Source organism: Cydia pomonella, chromosome 19, assembly GCF_033807575.1.
Source record: "Cydia pomonella isolate Wapato2018A chromosome 19, ilCydPomo1, whole genome shotgun sequence".
NCBI lineage: Eukaryota > Metazoa > Arthropoda > Insecta > Lepidoptera > Tortricidae > Cydia > Cydia pomonella.
The window spans coordinates 13455217-13475271 of NC_084721.1; the positions used below are offsets into that span (position 1 = coordinate 13455217).

Genomic DNA, 20055 nt, shown 5'->3' on the forward strand with positions numbered 1-20055 from the left:
CAGAACCTACTATGCACAAGAAAACACTTGACGTGTAAATGTGCCTGTTTATGGTTCCGATTCAGACCACAAGATGGTAGACCCTCCACCGCGCACGGTCCCTATAATTAGGATTAATTTAGAAAGAGAAGTTTTGGAAACGATTGCCGCTCGGTGAAAAATATGTCTCGAATATCTCTGTCAATTGACGTGTGATGTGTCAGACTTACGTCAGTGGTGTCAAAATGATCGCCGATGAAAGCGATCTAAATAGATAATTAAAACATTTTCCAATGATTCCTCTCAATGGTAGTGCCTTTTTAAACATAATGCCAACAATTTAATAATATGGAGAACGATACTGCGGGGTTTACCCTGCCCCCGGCGCCGGGCGGGTTGTGCTTCGATCGAAACGATTTCGTCAAGGTACACTTCCTTTTTTAATCAGTAATAAATTAGAGTAGAATGATAATAGTGTTATGATTGTGTCTGGAATTTGTTTGGGTTTGTTTCAGACAAACTTTTCCGTGGATAACTTCCTCGCGGAGCACCAGAATGTGTCTTCTCTGGAGACTATGCGAGATGATTTGGGCGCTTATTTAAAGGTGCTAAGGCTGGCGATGATAGAGTTAATTAACAAGGACTACGCTAATTTCGTCAATTTGTCGGCGACGCTCATCGGCTTCGACAAAGCCATCACGAAAATACAAACGCCTCTGACACAGCTCAATGGGGAAGTTTTGGTAGGGGAATTGCCTTATCTTAATTGAATTGAGCATGCCATGACGATAAATTAGTACTCAGCAGTGTTGTATGTGTACTCAATTAGCTAATTTAACATAATAACATAGAACTATATTTTTCTGTCTATCAAAAATTGACATTCTTCAACAAAATTTTATTTTATAACTTTTCAGGGTGTAAAACAATGCCTAGATGATGCCATGAAAGAGCTATCAATGTGGCTCAACCAAAGACATGGTTTACAGAAGAAAAAACAGCTCTTAAGATACTACAGTCAAACTATCAACAGTTTGTCTACCCTGGAAAATATTTTACAAGATATTTCCAATAAGAAAAAACATGAACAGATAGCATTAGCTGACCGGGCAGCTATGCAGTACAACCAATTGAAGTTTTCCATCTCCAAATGTGACAGTTTAATCAAATCTGATCACAAAACACAATTCAACAATATTGGAGGAAAGCTCATACAACATTTAAATGATCTTTTATTCCAATTCTGGAATGATAGTGATGAAAACAATATGCTTAAAGCATTATTGACACTGGCATCTTTAGATAGAGTTACAGAAACTGAAATGCTTGTAAGAAAGCAGGCTATAGCCCCTTTACTGCAGGACATTATAAGTGAGCCAGCGCTACAACGAAGCAAAGATGGTCTCCAAGGAGTTTACGAACGAATTCTAGCTTTACTAAACACAAAACTTAACCTTCTCCACTCTGTAATGGAACATTCCAAGATGTTTTTCCTTGTTAAGCAGTATAGATTCTTAGTCAATTGTTTTTGGTGTGAGGTAGAGAGTAGGCTGGAAGTTAATTTGTCTTCTATATTTGCGCCTGGCAACCCTAAGATATTCTACAGGCGGTATAATGAGAGTGTTCAGTTTGTGAGGAAGCTGGAGCAGTACTGCAGAGACCAAGATATGGTGAGACTGCTGCATGAGACAGCGGAGTATAAGAGCTTTCAGAAGAGATGGAATTTGCCTGTGTACTTTCAGATAAGGTTTCAAGAGATTGCAGGTAACTTTTATTTAAGTGACTGATATATTTTCACAGATTACTACTAATCCTAATATGACCTAGTTTCCCCTTTGGGTTAGAAGGTCAGAATCTAGTGCCTACCTGTGCTAATTCTTAAAAAGTAGGTTGCTGAGAGTACCCTTAGCAAGTCCTTGCTAAAACCTAGATAGATGATAATGTTTATGTTACTGTCACTAAATTAAACTTTCTTTATCAGGTAGTTTCGAGGCAACCCTTCAAAGTGCCCCAACAAAACAAGACCAAGATGGTCTGGTGCTAAAAGAGACATACAGCTGCTGGATTGCCCTGCAGCAGTGCTGGTCTGACGGGGTTTACATTGAGGCACAAGCCCACAAGTTCTGGAAGCTGTCACTGCAGCTGCTGGCCCGGTATTCCACCTGGTGCTGCACCATCTGTACCCAGGTCAGACATGTTTCAGTTAACTTTTCTTGTATTCAATATGTAACTATTTATTATAAATGAAAAAAAAAATGTTATTTTTGAGACCTTTATCTATGTTCCTTGGCTACTACATTAATTGAAGAACATAGTTTGATCAAAACATCATACACAATTTTCGAAATCACCTCCCTTCCAAGCATATTCAATAGGTTTAGCATGAAAGCACCTGGCAGTCTTTCGCGGGCGAGGTGGACTACTGCAAAAAGACGTGTAGTCTATCTCGCGCGCTAGATAGACTAATGAAAAAAGATGTGTAGTCTATCTGGCGCGCTAGATACTCTTGCGGCTTTCTCCTATTCCAAGCCTACAGATAAGGCGTGAGAAGGACGAAGAGGGACACGTCTTTGCCATTCAAAGACGCTAATGATTTTTTTAAATAATTTTGCAATTATTAGGTAGGTGTTGTACTTGGGATAGGATCATTCCTCTTTATAACCAGTTTAGTGCCACCCCAACACTTGGCTGCAGTATAATTAAATTAATTATTCATGCTTGGAACCATACTAATTATACATTTTTAAATAATCTGAGGCTAGAGTTATACCGGCCCGGCCGCATTCAACCTATATAAATGTTTTCAATCGGCCAATCGCGCTTAAAGCCGAATTAGTGCAAAATATTACTATATTTTGCGCTGCAGTATGGACAAGTAGATGGGGTTATTTTTCGGTTCCTAATACATATAAGGAGCCAGACGGCGCCATGTACGTACCTAGAAAAATATAAACTTGTTATTTCAGCCAAAACGATAGTACATTGTGCAACGAGGGGGGTAAATGAAATTTTGGATACGAGGGAATTAAAGACCCGAGTTTGCAATATTCTTACTCCCGGCGTTACACACAATGTTTTTCATCACACTTGCGAAGAAAAAACTAAATTTTAAGCGAAATAATTCTTAAATACGGTGACATATGGTATACAGGTGAGGCATCGAAGGTACAGACCTATTCGGCATTCAGCCACGATTGAAAATTATGTAAAAATATTTTAAAGGGCTGTTAAATTAATCAAGTTAAGTCATTTTAAACATAAACAAAAATATTAAATTATAAACGTCAGTATTTTAAAAGTAAAACTCATTTATGCTACTTGGTTTGTATGAATAAGTATCATAATTAAAAAGCTTTTAACTCCCTAGGGAGTTATACCTTTTTTTCACAATCCACAACTCCCGCGGGAACAAAATAGGCCTTTGTCCTTCAGCACACCTGCATGAAATAGGATCTTTTTCGAGCAAGTGTGATGAAATAAATATTATTAAGCTCAAAACTGCGTCTATAATATGTTCCTCTTCTTTACGTGTCCTTCATTCCTTTGGCTTTGAAGGCAACAGACTACTCTTGGTGTCGCAGTGCAAACATTTAATTTAGCATTTTGTTACAGAGAACTCCAAAATTAGAACCCACCAGTGTAAATAGAACTCTAATTGACAACAGTATTAGCATCTACGTTGACATTCAAACGCTCCTCCAAAGGCTACCCCAGTTCCAGCAGTCCGTCGAACCAAAAGTACCTTGCCAGAACAAAGACCTACTTCGACAGAGTTTGAAAACCACAGAGGAGACCCTCCAAGGAACGAGACACAAGATAAAAGAGGCGATAGTCAACGAAATGTTCGATTATTTCAACATACAGTTGAAGCAAGTTAGCGATATACCACGCTTGTATAGGAAAACGAATAGGAGCGTGCCGACGAAACCTTGCACATATATAGATGTGGTCAGTAGAGAGATCCACCAGTTCAATGAGAATGGCAGGAAGCGATTAGATAATGCGTTTATGCAGGAAATATTCGAGGTGCTTTTCAATGTTATGACGGAGTCGTAAGTATTCCACTCTAATGGGTAAATTATTACTGTGTCATTCCGTAAAAAGGACTAGTGTTTTGAGAACTATGCATTACGAGATTAAAGTATTTTGCCGCCTACAGGTGAACACAATTTGGGGTATTTTGGGAAAGGTGTATTTTGGGACTAGTTAGCAATGGTTCTGGTGTAAATCGAGAATGGGCCCTTTTGTAAACATGGTGTCTTGGGGCCTAGTTTCTTATGAGAAGAGGGGCTTTCGAAATTAGAGTGTATTGACTAATAGTGCGTTTTGGGACTAGTGTATTCGCCACCAGGAAGGGCCCGCCTGATGGTAAGCAGTCTCCGTAGCCTATGTACGCCTGCAATTCCAGAGGTGTTACATGCGCGTTGCCGACCCTAGCATCCCCCCTCCCCCCCTCGTTGAGCTCTGGCAACCTTACTCACCGGCAGGAACACAACACTATGAGTAGGGTCTAGTCTGCGGTTTTCTGTAAGGTGGAGGTACTTCCCCAGTTCGGCTCAGCTCTATATCTGGAATGACATCCGCAGTGCTTGCTGTGCCCTACCACATAAAGCGAGATGACATTCACAATGCCCATACCTCTCTTTTGGACGTAGTTTAAGGACGTACCCGGGCCCAAATTTTTTATTAGGGGGCACTTTATATGTTATACCTAGTCGGTGGCAAACAAATATACGGTTTGCCAGATGAAAAGCGGCTAACATATCTTGTGAAAGCCGACTGTCACATGTGCGTTGCCCAGCCTTTAGAATCCTGTACCTACACTCCTTTTTCGCAGTGCCTAATACTGTAGCCCCCACAATTTAGAAATTGGTCATAAGCCAGATTTTCCTTCATGGAGTGTGCGCACATCTTGTTAAATAAATAATAGCATAAGTGCGGTTCGCTGAAAAGTTTCTAGGGAATACCACAATTATTTGCGAAGGTTTTCCTCGAATAGACGTTAAATGTTAGATTAGAATTACTATGTTAATGAATGACTCAGAATAAGGAAGCATTGACGTCATATGATTCATTTTATTAGGTACGTTATGAGTTATGAGACTGTCTAGTTCTGACAAATCAATTCGCTATTAGTAAAATGCTAGCATCCCCAGATTCGAAGGCCCTAAGAGCATATATTTTTCTCATGAGCATGATTTTCATTTTCTAGTATGATTTGATTTATTTATTTTCATAACGATAAATTACAGTACCTACTATAAATAAAATTATTCTTATGTTAATCTATATGAATTTACATTATGATCCTCAATGATTTGGCATGCAAACATATTATATATTAATTATAAAACGTCAATAATAATTATCCAAAATCAAAACAAATTCGAAATTACCGTCAAATTAAAAACTAAGAAACAAACGAAACTAAAAAGAAATAATGGAATACATGTCAAACTAAATAATCTAGTAGATAACACATAATGATCGTCATTAAAACTAAGAACAGTAATAATTATTATTATGTTATGTTTGTATAGATATCGCAATTTAAAATGGAACGAATGATGAAAATCGAAATTCGTCAATTGCGGGCATTCTTCTCTGTCACTCTAATTACGTCTTAATGAGAGTTAAAGAGAAAGATCCCCGCAATTTCTAAAAAAATATTGATGAACCACATTTTTTCAGATATTACAAGTACGTAGAAGATGTCCTAACATCTGTTCAGAAAACAGAAGAGTCTCTAAGAAGACTGAAGCAAATACGCGAGAAGACTGCTCAACAGAGCAGCGATAGTTCTGGTCCCACTGATGGGGAGAAAATCCGCCTTCAACTCAGTGTAGATGTCGTGTCCTATGGTGCCCTAGCGAGGGCAATGCAGGTGGACGTCAACGCCATGCACAAGTATAAAGAACTTAACTCTATGGTCACGGAAGCTGTAAAAAGTATAGATATTAAATGATATGCACATTTATACGCTAACCGTAGATTTTCATTTCATAACCCAAAAAGCAGCAAGAAAATTTGAAATGTTAGACTGAGATATTTTTATTTAAGAAGGTTTGGAATGGGATGAATAAGTACAAAATGGACTATAAGAATTCTAAACTGGCGCTGATCTGATAATGTCATGAGTGGCTTGTCTTATGGTGTACCTTGAGGGTTATCTCAACCCCTTGAACATTTCACATTGATCTTTATGCTTCTGTTTCATTTTGGAACCAGAGAAGTGAGGAAGAAAACTATTTCTTTTAACATAAACATGTATTTGATCAGAATAAAATTGTATGATTTGAAAAAATAGAAACCATTCACTTATCACTTAAATTATTAACAAGATAAAATCTTACTAATACTATTTGTGTGGAACAAAATATGTTAAGATTGAGTTCGGTTTAGCTTTGTTCATTGTTCGGGGGCTACTCCGCGCCACGCCAGAGCCCGAGGGGTTCTTCCACATGGCCTTCAGCTCCTGCTGCATCTCGTATGGCAGCGCGCTGAACACCTCCTTGTCTACATCACTGGGATAGTTATCACAGCCTCCTTCTGCAACATCTTTCATGGTGTCCGAGTTGTCAGACATGTTGTCTTTAGCTGGACTCGCTCTAGGAGTTAAAGATCTGTCTCGAGAATTTAGTCTCAGCTCTGAAACTTTCTCAAGCTCTTTAGAGTTCAGTCGTAACTCTCCCACTTTCAGCTTGCTTGGTGATGCTACCTCACCTTTAGATAAACATCTTCTTTTTGCTATCCAATTTACTTTTTTGGGCTTCTTAGGTGAGGGTTCTACTTCTGCGTCAGACAAGTCAGTTGTTGTGCTGCTGCTTGGAGAGGGAGCGGAGTAATCCATAGATGAGACCGAGGTGTCACAGTCATTTTGCAAGTTCAGTACAGACTGGACGGATATGTCATTCATAAGGTAGTTCACTATGGAACTCCTTCCTGTCATGCGTTCCTGGAACTTGGTAAACGCCAGCCCTACTAATGTCAAATGGAATGGTTTGGTCAAGTCAATGAGTTTGTTAAATAATCTCATGATGATACTTAAAAGTTTCTGCTGCCCTGCTGGAGTGACGGATAATGTGCCATTGGATATTGTGAAGATGGATGGTGAGATCTGACACTGGCGGGATTCCCGGTGACTGCTAAGTCTCTTGGCATCCTTTTTCCGTAGAGTGACTCGGAGTGAGACAGGAATGCGTCCATCCTCCCTAACTAGCACCAGGAGTCTCTGAAGCAGAGCAGAAAATTTTTCCTCCACCTCACTCTTAACACTAACAGTCTTGAAACTATCCTCCAACCCTATGCTCTGGGGCTTTCCGGACTGCTTCACTGGAGTATTGTCATTCCCTAAACTTAGGCTCTTCAATCTGACAGCCATGTCACTGTTAAAATGCTTCTTTAGAAAGTCTAAAGGTACTCCCTGTAAATCTGCCACTGTAATAATTTTCTGTGTCACAAGTGCCTCTGAAGTCTTTGAACCAATGCTTGGAATGGAGCGTACACTAGGCAATGAGGACATGAAGCCCTCTGCATGTTCTGGGAACATGGTTGTCTGGTCATTAGGCTTGTGAAGTGGACAGATTAACTTTGCCAACAGTTTGTTATGTGCAATACCAGCACAAGTTGTGAAACCTAATTCATTGTATATTCTCTGTCTCATTTCATTTGCTATTTGTGATGCTAATTTCAGTCTCATGTGGCACCCGCAAGCGCACTCCGTCGGCGGCTCCTCGTATACATGTCCAGGCACAGTAATATTGTTTACATCTGAACTTTTTAACCTCTCTTGCACTAACTTTGTGACATCTATAAAGTTTTCGTCCATGCCCAACTTTTCGACGGGACATTTCCAACTGGACAACAGTTCGAATATTTTGTTAGAAGCTGCCCTGTAATTCGTGAGATCTTCTCCGTTGACCAATTTAATGTCGGGGCACACCTTGAGCGCCTCGTTGATGAGCATGCACTTGTGCACGCCGGAGCGTCGCGCCTCGTAATTGCTCGTGATCACGAAGTTCTTCTGCTGCACCCCGAGCGGGACCGACCGCAGTTCCGGACAGCGCAGCATCTCTACTTGAGCGTAAAAACAGTCGATGTCGATGTGTATAATTGTACGAGGGTGCTCGTGCTCGCCGTCGGTGTTACTGGAACTGCTGCAATCCATGGTTCTGTGGAATAACAAGTAGTTTAGTCATAATTTGCATTGTTCCTGACTTAGTAGTACCTGTTGCAATGTAGCTCATTCGATAATGACTGACCTGTCGTCCATGACTTTTACATTGAAAGATGCTGTATATTTAGGAGTATATAATTATCAAAAATTGTTCCGAAATTATTGTTTTTCTTTCATAAAATACTAAATATTGATATTTCCAATGAGACAGTCACGACACATCAACAGACGCAGTGTTGTCATTATAAAAAATAAAATGTGGGCCGTTTGTGAAATTTACAATTTCCCCCGGTTTTAATCGACCGTTTGTAATTTAAATTTAATTATCAGTCACATTATTTTTTTATTATATATTGTGTGTTATGTGTATAGCCAATAAAATTAGTCTCTTGCCGAAGCAAATGCCCATTTGCGTATTTTTTGTTTACATAGTTATATTTACACATGGTATTATTTAACCATATCATGAAAATACCTCTAAAATGTCACATTAGTGTTGTACAATATCAAAAGGAAAAGAAAAAACTAAAATGTATTCGATAGTCGGCTATGAAATTAACATTAGGTACATTGTTTAATTCCGTGATTATTGCATTGGCTAAAGTAAATTTTGTAATTGAATTTATAACAACAAAGCAGAATTTCTTTATTTACTCCGCCGCTTTTTACAATTTAACTTCATGAGACTCATGACATCAAAAGAATCGATTTCACAAAACGATCATTAATACTCGCTACTCCGATATGTCAAATTTGCGTATGTTGTGTCTTGTCATTTCTTTCACAAGAAAGTGGGTGTTTTAACAACATTTTGTTAAGCAACTACGCTGTTTAATTATTCGTTAAATAGTAATGTCTGCATCTACGTGAAATACAGCTATGGAGGGGTTACCTACGGGTGACATCCAGGCTAAATACCAAAAGTTGGCATCGGAATATTCGAAGGTACAGATGTTTCTTTCGTGCGAGGCACTGTAGTCGGCAATTTGTAAATCTGTTGTTTCCGTTACAGTTGCGAGTTCACGTTAAAGTGTTAAAGAAGGGTGTGCTAGATGAGCAAGCGAAGTCTAACGAGTTGAGAGAGAGTTTGAAGGAGAAGGAGAAAGTGCTGAGGAAAGGGGAGTTGGAGATAGATTCGCTCACGTTTAGGAATCAGCAGCTAACGCGGCGCGTGTCTGTGTTGCAAGATGAACTCGAGCTGTTACAGGTTTGTTGGCAAAATATTAATTCAAGGCCAAACTTGTTAATCAAATTTAAATAATCAATTAAGTTAATGCAACCAAGCATACAAACAAATGTAGCAGACTATAAGTGTTAATGCAAGCACATCAGATCTTCCTATTACGAGTAATTGTTTTTAAAATGCATTGGTTAAAGCAGTTCATACTATTTGTAGTAATTTTCAATTAACATGTGTCAAAAAAATTGCAGTACATGCAAAATGTCTCTAAATGCTATACAGAAATATTCAGATTGTTGGTATTTATAGACAAAGTCTACAAAGAAGGCAAAAAGTAAAGATGACAAGCCTGCTGCTACGGGCAGTGCCCCAGCGCTGGACACCGGTCTACTCCAGGAAGAGCTCCAAAAGAAGATCATGGAGAATGCGCAGTATGCTTCACAGGTAGAAGGAAACTCATTTATTTGAATAAGAGTTCCCTTTTGGCAAAACAGTTGCTGAACCTCCTGGCTTTACTAACTGAATCCAAGTTTATTCACCTCTTGGTTTGACACTGTCTTGTCCTTACACAATTTCATCAATATATAAAAAAAAAAGTCATAACAGAATAGGCAGGTCCACACAGAGCGAGCAAGCATGTATGTGCAAGGCAATTTCCTCACGCACAAACCAGCTAGTGTAGACGTGCCTTGGCCGAGGTAGCGTGCTTGGGGGAGGAAAACGCACGCACCGCCTACCCTGGCTGGTTTGTGCGTGAGGAAATTGCCCCGCGCGTATGCTCGCTCTGTGAGGACCCGGCTAATGAAACAGGAAAATGGTTGAACTTTTCGAGGTTGAATGGTTTTGAATACCATATGCTGCTTATCTTTAATGTTATAAATTTATGTAGTGAATCACTCCACATTATCACTTATGTAAATATAATTTAAGTTTTGATTGCCCTTCGTAAATTATGAGATAAGCTTCATAAGAGTTTATATTTTTGGTGGAAGTGACAATTTTATATAAATTTTTATTTATTTTATGTTTTCCTGTCAAATAAGGATGAGGGTTTTGTCTTATGTACACTGAACAAGGTTTAATTCTCACTCCAAAAAGTTTCAAAAGTGCATGGGGTTACTTTTAGTGACCTTACATAATGCTAACTAAGTACATATTTACATATGTCCCACTTATCTATTTTTTTTTGCTTCTGATAGTGATTAGTAATCTCTGATTACTAAAGTATTTCGGATAGGCTTGACTCCTTGGTGCTGCGTAGAGATGTGGCCTCGCTCTGCATTTTCTATTGCATGTATAAAGGAGAGTACTCCGAGGAATTGTTCGGATTAATCCCTACCGCTTCTTTACATCATCACCCTACGCGACAACATTTCCATCCTCACCACTTAGATGGTTGGCAGTCCCCAACTGTGCGTTTCTCCAGAAACTTCCTGCATCACACAGCTAAACTGTGGAATGAACTGTCGCCTGCGGTATTTCTGGACCGATACGACCTACAATAAAAGATCGTAGGACAAACCTTGGCTATTTGGTGATACATAGTTATTCGGTGACAGTCACTTTTATTGTCTTTTAGCCAAGTTACCTGGTAATTTTATGACTTGGATCCATATTACACCACATTAGTCATATTCGTGCTATTTCTTAGACATCGTTTTAAGCAATAAAAATTACAGGGCAACTCGGCTAAAAGGCAATAAAACTGACTATCACTGAATAACCAAGTATCACTGAATAGCTAAGGTTTGCCTCCTATCTTAAATAAAGGTCGGCAACGTACTTACAACCCCTTTGGTGTTGCAGGCGTCCATGGGCGGCGGTAATCGCTTACCATCAGGTGATCCGTCTGCTCGTTTGCCTCCTGTATCATAGGAGGATTGTGGCATTACGATATTATGTTGAAAACCAGGGTGTATAGCCAACGTGCCAATCGTTAACGCTCCGTAGCGTAGTGTAGTCATCTCTCTATTACTCTTCCATATAAGTGCGACAGTGACAGTTGCGTTTTGTTTGCTACGAAGCGTTAACGTTTTGGCTACGCACCCAGGTATATCCATAGTTTGCTCGATACGAACACAATAACTGCGTGTGCGTTGTTCCATTAAAATAAGGACGCTAAGTACAAAGAATTTCGTACATTGACCCGCCATTTCCTATTTCTGTCGCACGCACATAATTATATTGCTGTCCTACTGTCGCATTGACTGCCGGCATCATCTGCGGGAGCAATATAATTGTGTGTGTACGATAGAGATAGGACCAGGCAGGGCAGTGTATGAAATTAGCGAACTTAGCGTCCTTACTTTAGTTTATAAGCATTATCTGGCACACCAAGAATAAGCAGGCATCTCGCTCGTTTATTCCTAGAACGGGCAGAATATGGAATGAGTTGCCTCCTGAGGTATTTCCTTTGCGCTATGACATGGGGTTCTTCAAGAAGCGAGTATTTAGGGTTCTCAAGGGTCGGCAACGCTTAAGTGGCTCCTACGATGTTGTTGACGACCGGTTTGGCCTAGTGGGTAGTGACCCTGCCTACGAAGCTGATGGTCCCGGGTTCAAATCCTGGTAAGGGCATTTATTCGTGTGATGAGCATGGATATTTGTTCCTGAGTCATGGGCGTTTTCTATGTATTTAAGTATTTATAAATATTTATATATTATATATATCGTTGTCTAAGTACCCTCAACACAAGCCTTATTGAGCTTACTGTGGGACTTAGTCAATTTGTGTAAAAATGTCCTATAATATTTATTTATTTATTTATGTCCATGGGCGACGATGACTGCATCCCATCAGGCCGCTCGACGGCTCATTTGCTGACTATACCATAACATACAATAAAAATTACTGTACTCTTATTATAGACATATGCAAATGTCATTATTATTATTTAAAATTTCCAGCTCTCAGACAAAGTATTCGAGCTGTCCCAGCTCAAAGCGGCTCTGGATGACTACCAGCGGCACCTGAGCGAGAGTGACAGCCGGTACAAGTGTGAAGTAGCCAAGCTGCGGCACAAGAATCAGGAGCTCCAGTTTGCTTTGGAAGAGGCGCAGAGAACGAGCGGCACGCCCAACAGACAGCCCAGCCAGCCAAGCTGTAATGGAGACTTTCTGTCGGAGGGTGGCAGCTTGGTAATTCTTTTATACATATTTGATTTACTAGTGGCACCTGAGCGAGAGCCAGTACAAGTGTGAAGTGGCCAAGCTGCAGCACAGGAATTAGGAGCTCCAGTTTGCTTTGGAGGAGGCGCAGAGACGAGCGGCACGCCCAAGTGACAGCCCAGCCAGCCAAGCTGTAGCGGAGACTTTCTGTCCGAGGGTGGCAGCTTGGTAATTCTTTTATACATATTTGATTTACTAGCGACACATGAGCCAGAGCCAGAACAAGCCTTAAGTTGCCAAGCTGCAGCACAGCAATCAGGAGCTTTAGGTCCTGGTCTGCAACAAACGCCGTAGGTCGCGTCCGGCGTCCGGGGTCTCTCTCACACGACCACTACAGTGCATTTCCATAGTAAGCATTCGTACGTCGCGTACAGCGTCATGCCGGTCACGACGTACGGCGTTTGTTGCAGACCAGGGCCTAAGTTTGCTTTGGAGGAGTGAGTGGCACGGCGAAGAGACAGTCCAGCCAGCCAAGTTGTAACGGAGATTTTCTGTCCGGGGGCGGCAGCTTGGTTATTATATAGTCATAAGTTTATTTATTGTTTCTAAGTAACAGTAATAAACCTTAAATAAATTTAATGGCAATATCATTATTGTTTTGTAGATCGGTAGCGAAGACGCGCTAAGCTCCGTAGACGAGCTCAACGCCGTGGAGCAGATCAGCGCGAAGGCGCATGCTACCGAACAGGTGAGCGTCTTTCTAAAAAAGTATTATTTTAAATGACTCGTGTATTGTATACATTAGTACCTTACTTAGGCAACTCAGCAAACTTCGTTGCCTAAACCCGGTACCCGACTAAAAAGCTCTCTAATATATTACGATTGTATAAAATACTATATTGTATAACTACACACATATATATTTAATTTAATAACATAATTTGAATTTTTAACAGGAAAACCAAAAACTCCGCATGGAATACGAGCTCCTCCAAATGGAGAATGAAAGCCTAAAACTAGAAATTAGCAAACACGTATCAGCGTCCCAAAGACGGAGAGGGGACGGTCATGACTCCGGAGACTTCAACTTTTACTCGGAGACCTCAGTGGACGGAGAAGGCAGGGTGACCGGGCTACTTGGCAGTATGGAAGTGCCCTTCTTACTTGGACACGAGATACTGACAAGGGAGGATAGGATGACGACATACTTTAGGAATAAGATTAGCGAACTGAAAGTTGAAAATGAGCAGTTGAAGAGTAAGACTGAACATTATGTGAAAGAGGTTAGATTTTTTTTTTCATTTATTCTTAGTTCTTTACAGCAAAGCTCGGTCTCCCAGATATTAGTTATTACACGTGTATTTTAAAGTTAAATATTCTCTTCCATATAAACCGAGACTCGGACTGGATAGCCTTGGGTTAGAGGCAACTTAAATTGTTGATAATGTTATTTTTTTAATATGTAATATAATATACTATTGTTTGTTGTTAGTGTGAGATGCTGAGAACTAGGTTCGAGGAGATGGAACGTGACAGAGAGACGGATGCGCGAACCATAGAGGACAAACATAAAACTATCAGTAGATTGGTAAGTTTAGTTAGTTTTAGTTTGACGACCAGTCTGGCCTAGTGGGTAGTGACCCTGCCTATGAAGCCGATGGTCCTAGGTTCAAATCCTGGTAAGGGCATTTATTCGTGTGATGAGCATGGATATTTGTTCCTGAGTCATGGGTGTTTTCTATGTATTTAAGTATTTATAAATATTTATATATATTATATATATCGTTGTCTAAGTACCCTCAATACAAGCCTTATTGAGCTTACTGTGGGACTTAGTCAATTTGTGTAATAATGTCCTATAATATTTATTTATTTATTTATACCAGGAAAAAACTGTTGACGTGAAAGTCATTGATATCGTTGATCTTGTGGCATTTGCCTTATTCAATAACATCACACACACGCCAACATCATTAAAATATAAACTTTACTTGTGATGTTACTTTCTTGTACGCCATAACACCCTATTACATTAGTTCTCATTGCCCTGTTGGAATGACAACTCACCAAGCCTTTAAAAATTAAATATTACTGTCCAAGATACAAAATGCTCATTTAGACGGTAACAGAATTTGCATGCCAATATCTTTACATGGCCGGCTATTGAGGCACAATTATTTAAAACCTTAAAGCAAATACCGCAATGAAACAAACTCGCGCGTTTTGTTATTATTTTTGTTATTTAATATATACATACACTGTCATAATTACCTCTCTGCTGGCCTCGTTTAACATTAAAATACTTGGTCCCTCAGGAGGAAGAACTACATTCTACGTCCCACAACTACGAGGAGCAGATGTCGGTGCTGACGGAGCACGTGGCCGGCCTCAACGAGCAGCTGGCGCGCCAGCACGACCAGCTCGACCAGCTCAAACACCAGATGAGTAGAAGGAAATAGAACCTTCCCTAGCCCGTCCTGTACGCCTAGCGGGGTGGCGCGACAGCATCTCGCCCGCGAGAACTACCCGTCCCGTTCTAATTAATACAGTGAGAAAAAAACGGGTAGTCTATCTCGCGGGCGAGATACTGTGACCCTGCTGGGACCATTTCGGAACAGTCCTGAGACCTTCCTAGGATTATATTAGGACACTTTTCCGGAATCATTTGTGAACCATCCCTAGAAAGTTTTGTAATTTTCCCGGTTTGGAACCTTGCCAGGATATTGGGGCCTCTCTGGGAACTTCCCGGGACCATACTGAAACTTGCACGGGACCGTTGTTTGGAAGATTTTGGACCGATAGCGGCAATATCGGCCCAATACCTTCCGACGTAGGACCTTCCTGGGACAATTTGCGGGCAGTCCTAAGGCCTTCCTGGGACCTTTATAGAATACTCCCTGGATTATCGTGGGATCAGACTTTCTCGGATCCATCCGAGAAACGTGACACATTTGTTAGCAGTTACCTTCATGTTAATAAGAAATTTGAGGCAGAATAAGCAGCTGTGATGTCAGCTGACTAGAAAAAAAAAGAGTGACTCGGGCAAGGTAAGCTGTTCAATGATGATAGAAATAGGAAAGACTGGTTAGTTATGTCGAACCATAGGCAATGGATACTTATGGTTGTAAGGTAAAGTCGTCTGCAGTTATATAACAGCAGCCAAGGTTCTCACAAATATTTGGACACCCCTCTATAGTCAAGATGTTAGACCGTTTGTACAGATATTTTTGAGAAATTTGGCCGAAGTGATATATCTAAGGACGTCCGCTAGCTGGCGCGGTTGCACGGAGCGGGTGCTCACCCGGGTTAATGAAAAATAGTATGCGCAACCGCTCACTGGCGCAGACGCGCGCGTGTTCCCGCTCCGGGCACCCGCGGACGCCCTAATAGCGACTACGTGGGTAAAAATAGCTTGAAGTTGCTGGTCAACATTGGATAGAAATGTCAATAAACAGGGGTCCCTTGTTAATTCCTGTTCAGAAAAATCTAGGCTTGAAGGGCAGGGAAAATAGGTTTTTTATGATAAACACGCGGTAAATTTCATTTGAATGTTTTCAAAGCTTACGCTTATTTTATACTGTTCTATGTCAAGTAAAATGAAAAATTAAAACAATGAAATGCAATATGGTGTGTTCAATATGTATTTATACGCCGTGGGCTGGTAAAACCCGACAGATTTCAACCCCGCATTACTGAGGTCATAAAGAGCAAAAAATGTGAGTTTTGGTCAAACCCAGAAAAACATTTTTTTACATTTCTGCACTCGGCACGTTACATCTTGGCGAAAAAAAAATTACAACGAATAAGTAAAGTAAGTATTTTTTGTTTACAGATACAAATTATTGCGAGTTTCCCAAAAACTGAAATGTCTAAACCATGTCACATACCGGCAGCGATGCAACCAAAAAGGCGTTTTACACTAAGTTATTAAAGAAACAATTTTTCACAAGAATTGTCATTGCCTCTGAAACAAGACCGATATCAGAAAACTGTTCAACGACATTTTAGTCTCTAAATGCGGTCAAGAATACACCTTTGAAATCTGTCGGGTTTTACCAGCCCACGGTGTATAAGTGGGATGGTTTCAATTTGTAACGTCCCTAACATACCACGCTTCAGTTATAATGACAATATATTTAAGTTTTCTTTCTCTAACTCAATAGTGTTAGAAAAAGATATATTGTCATCTTTACAAATATTGTTTTAGTAAAATGTCCAAAACTTTGTTATAATCAAGTATACTTTATAAAAGTGTAACGTAATTTATATAAGAGCTGTATAAATGTAAAAAAATGTTATAAAATTGAATTTTATTTTAAAATTATGAGATTGTCTTAAATAATTCGTGGCCCAAAGATGTACGAAATTGGACTTTATTTTCGACTGCATATGATCTATTATAGCTTGTTAAATACTTGTTCTCAATTATGTAAATGCTTGTATCTAAATAAAGTGATATCAAATGCAATCGATTATCGACTTTCTCCAGATAAATTATAGTGTAAGTACATACTTAAAACTTACCGCATTTCGTTATTATAACTCAATTGCTATCATGTTTCTATCGAGAGTTCATGAAAATAAAAGATATGGATCCCATTAAAGATATGGATCGTGTCATTCACGATGACGCCTTGACTCCTATTGTCACGTTATTACAGGTTAGATTGGACAACTCTCGATGACATCGTGGATGACATCGTGGGTGGGGGTGGGACGCTGAAGGTTGTATACCTACTGCTTCACTACCGATATCAAAGAGAAATTGAAATAGAGGTGTATTGTCAAAGATTTTCAAGCGACGTAAATTTACTGCCATCTTTCGACACATAATTAAAACTTTTAGAACGCCATTTGACTTTGATCCTTATTCTTTCACTGATATGTGTTCAATTTGTTAAATTTCAAAAAGTGCCGCCATCTAATGGAATAGATCAAAGCCCAAATGTATAGCAGCATCGTTTCGAGCGATGGCGCCATAACCTTTAGGTAGTGCCCGGTAAGATGGCGCCAGTTTTCTTTGACAATACACCTCTATTTCAAATTCTCTTTGCCGATATACAACCTTTTGTCTGCAGGCGATGTGGATATATTTAATTACCACTATAGGTGACAATGGCGTTCAAAAGATAGACAACAAATCGTCTGCTCGGTGAGGCCTTACTCTGGGCCTAATACGGGTCAGTCGGCTAGTTATTCGTTAAATAGAAATAAGAATATGAAATCTTTTCATTTACAGATTTGATACAGAATTATGGACGTACTTTTTTATTTCTCCCTAATTTTCGATATTCAGAAGAAAAAAATCCTTTAAAAGTCCGCAGCAAGCTCGGGTTCTCCATACAAACGTAGTTACGCTCTCATTTATAAAAAACCGGCCAAGTGCGAGTCGGACTCGCACAGGAAGGGTTCCGTTCCATTATCTATAAAAACGGTCACCCATCCAAGTACTAACCCCGCCCGACGTTGCTTAACTTCGGTGATTGGATGAGAACTTCGAGATTGGAAATTAATATTTATTTTATTCTGTTTTTAGTATTTGTTGTTATAGCGGCAACAGAAATACATAATCTGTAGAAATTTCAACTGGCTATCACAGTTCATGAGATACAGCCTGGTGACAGACGGACGGACGGACAGCGGAGTCTCAGTAATAGGGTCCCGTTTGACCCTTTGGGTACGGAACCCTAAAAAACGACTAGATTGCTCTGAAACTTTGTACTTACAATAGGATATATCTATCCCTTTTTATACAGCTTCAAATACATAATTTTTTTTTTTATATAAAACTTGGTTATGCCCTAGTTCGTTTGTTTTATAAGCTAGCGCTATATGAATTTCAGCCCTATGTCGTGTCATTGTATGTGCAAAGTTTCATTACAATCCTACACGTCGTTTTAAAATAAGAACGAAGCTCTGTTTGGGAAGGTGTAATTCGGCCGAGCTTGCTGCGGACTCTGGTAGGTGAGTTGCAATATAAAAGTTTTTTTTAGAATTATATCAACGATCTAATTTATTGGGCAAATTTGTTATTCAGCTCTTTCAGTTCAAAGTGTTGAACAGAGATAGATAAATGATAATGCCTAATAATAGCAGTCATTTTAATTAAAAGAATTGTATTTCCTTTATCCTATTTATTTATATAGCTTAACATCAATAGTTTTGATGGAAGTCATTTGTAAACTTATTGTATTTATAGATCGTGTCATTCACGAAGACGCGCGTCTTCACTCGTATTGTCATATTATTAAAGGTTAGATTTGACAAATCATGAACGTCATCATGAACGAAACGAACTATATTTAAGACTTGTGACTTTTATGTAATAAAGACTGCTAGTCTCCATAAAAAGTCGTCTTCCTAAAATAGAGTATCTCGACTAGAATAAATATGACGACCTTCTAAGTAAGGACGCTAAGCGCGAATAATTTCGTACATTTACCCGCAATTCCCTATCTCTGTCGCACACGCATATGGCGGGCAACGTACGAAATTCTTCGTGCTATTACTTTAACGAGGTCTAATGATCCTTATGATGGCGTAATGTATGCGAGGTCCTACCGTTGAACAAAATATATGGAACTTTGAAAACTCCATAAAGTCATTTAGATAATATTATAGGAACGCAAATTGTCTATGGAGACTATAAGTCATTATTATCATCGCCTCTAAGAGATTATTCAACAAATACAGTATATGTATAATTTAATATATGTATAAAATGTAACGTAAGAATAATTCGGTCCCTCAATACCTAATAAAGTATAAATGTGATGAAATTTTATTATTGTAATTATTTATTAAATTATGTGTATAAAAGGATATATACTGTTTACACTGTATTTATGTTATATTGTAAGAATAATGAAATAACGATTAAATAGTTTTGAACAAAATGTGACTTCTTATTTTTGTATCGCAAATAGATTTATTTTAGGTGACCCATCTTCAAGTGAGGACTTCAAATAATAAAACCTGAAAATATAGTTCCAAAAGCAGACGTATTAAAAAGTACAGCAAAACTATCTACTAGTATTTCCACATATATTTCGTTATTATTATAAAAGGAACGGTTGTCTGTAAAGTCGGTTAACTGACGATAGTTGAACGTGACAACGTCATAAGAAAATAATGATGGAATGGTTTCATTTTTCAAAAGAAAATTTTAATTTATTTGTTTGATAGATATTTTTTATGTATATAGAGAGATGGAACGCCTCAGAACGAGGTAACGCCGCATGCGTCATGTTTTTTCGTGCGTGCAGCCGGCTCCATCGAATTATAAGACGTTGTCACGTCAATAAATAAATAAATATTATAGGACATTATTACACAAATTGATAGCCCCACAGTAAGCTCAAGAAGGCTTGTGTTGTGGGAACTTAGACAACGATATATATATATATATATAAAATATATAAATACTTACAGAAAACACCCAAGACCCAGAAACAAATATCCGTGCTCATCATACAAATAAATGCTCTTACCGGGATTTGACCCAAGAACCATCGGCTTCATAGGGAGGGTATGTACCCACTAAGCGAGAACGGTCATCGATATTGCTGTGTATTACGAACTGCCAGTGATCCGTATGATGAGAAATTGTCAT

General features: G+C 39.2%; 3 protein-coding genes across 3 annotated transcripts; 2 read left to right on the forward strand and 1 right to left on the reverse strand.

The window, feature by feature from the left end:
- The first annotated feature begins 149 nt into the window (after positions 1-149).
- Positions 150-5964, forward strand: LOC133528425 (conserved oligomeric Golgi complex subunit 2). Its single transcript, XM_061865811.1, has 6 exons — positions 150-405; positions 495-722; positions 897-1743; positions 1961-2166; positions 3592-4031; positions 5671-5964. Exons 1-6 carry the CDS (start codon positions 328-330, stop codon positions 5942-5944), a joined length of 2073 nt encoding a protein of 690 aa, XP_061721795.1. The 5' UTR covers positions 150-327; the 3' UTR covers positions 5945-5964.
- Positions 5965-6227: 263 nt separating this feature from the next.
- LOC133528426 (DNA polymerase iota) lies at positions 6228-8514 on the reverse strand. The gene is made up of 2 exons (XM_061865813.1): positions 8241-8514; positions 6228-8150 (listed from the first exon to the last, which is right to left on the reverse strand). Exons 1-2 carry the CDS (start codon positions 8249-8251, stop codon positions 6338-6340), a joined length of 1824 nt encoding a protein of 607 aa, XP_061721797.1. The 5' UTR covers positions 8252-8514; the 3' UTR covers positions 6228-6337.
- A 235-nt stretch (positions 8515-8749) lies between these two features.
- LOC133528427 (protein phosphatase 1 regulatory subunit 21) lies at positions 8750-19339 on the forward strand. Its single transcript, XM_061865814.1, has 8 exons — positions 8750-9100; positions 9168-9362; positions 9645-9779; positions 12243-12473; positions 13108-13191; positions 13400-13726; positions 13936-14031; positions 14759-19339. Exons 1-8 carry the CDS (start codon positions 9035-9037, stop codon positions 14900-14902), a joined length of 1278 nt encoding a protein of 425 aa, XP_061721798.1. The 5' UTR covers positions 8750-9034; the 3' UTR covers positions 14903-19339.
- Positions 19340-20055: the final 716 nt, after the last annotated feature.

Bases quoted from the DNA above. Each gene is read 5' to 3' on its own strand.
- LOC133528427 (XM_061865814.1), top strand. From the start codon at position 9,035: ATGGAGGGGTTACCTACGGGTGACATCCAGGCTAAATACCAAAAGTTG. The intron at 12,474-13,107 runs GTAATTCTTTTA...ATTGTTTTGTAG, and splicing joins TGTCGGAGGGTGGCAGCTTG to ATCGGTAGCGAAGACGCGCT. The intron at 14,032-14,758 runs GTAAGTTTAGTT...TTGGTCCCTCAG, and splicing joins ATAAAACTATCAGTAGATTG to GAGGAAGAACTACATTCTAC.
- LOC133528425 (XM_061865811.1), top strand. From the start codon at position 328: ATGGAGAACGATACTGCGGGGTTTACCCTGCCCCCGGCGCCGGGCGGG. The intron at 406-494 runs GTACACTTCCTT...GGTTTGTTTCAG, and splicing joins ATCGAAACGATTTCGTCAAG to ACAAACTTTTCCGTGGATAA. The intron at 1,744-1,960 runs GTAACTTTTATT...TTTCTTTATCAG, and splicing joins AAGGTTTCAAGAGATTGCAG to GTAGTTTCGAGGCAACCCTT.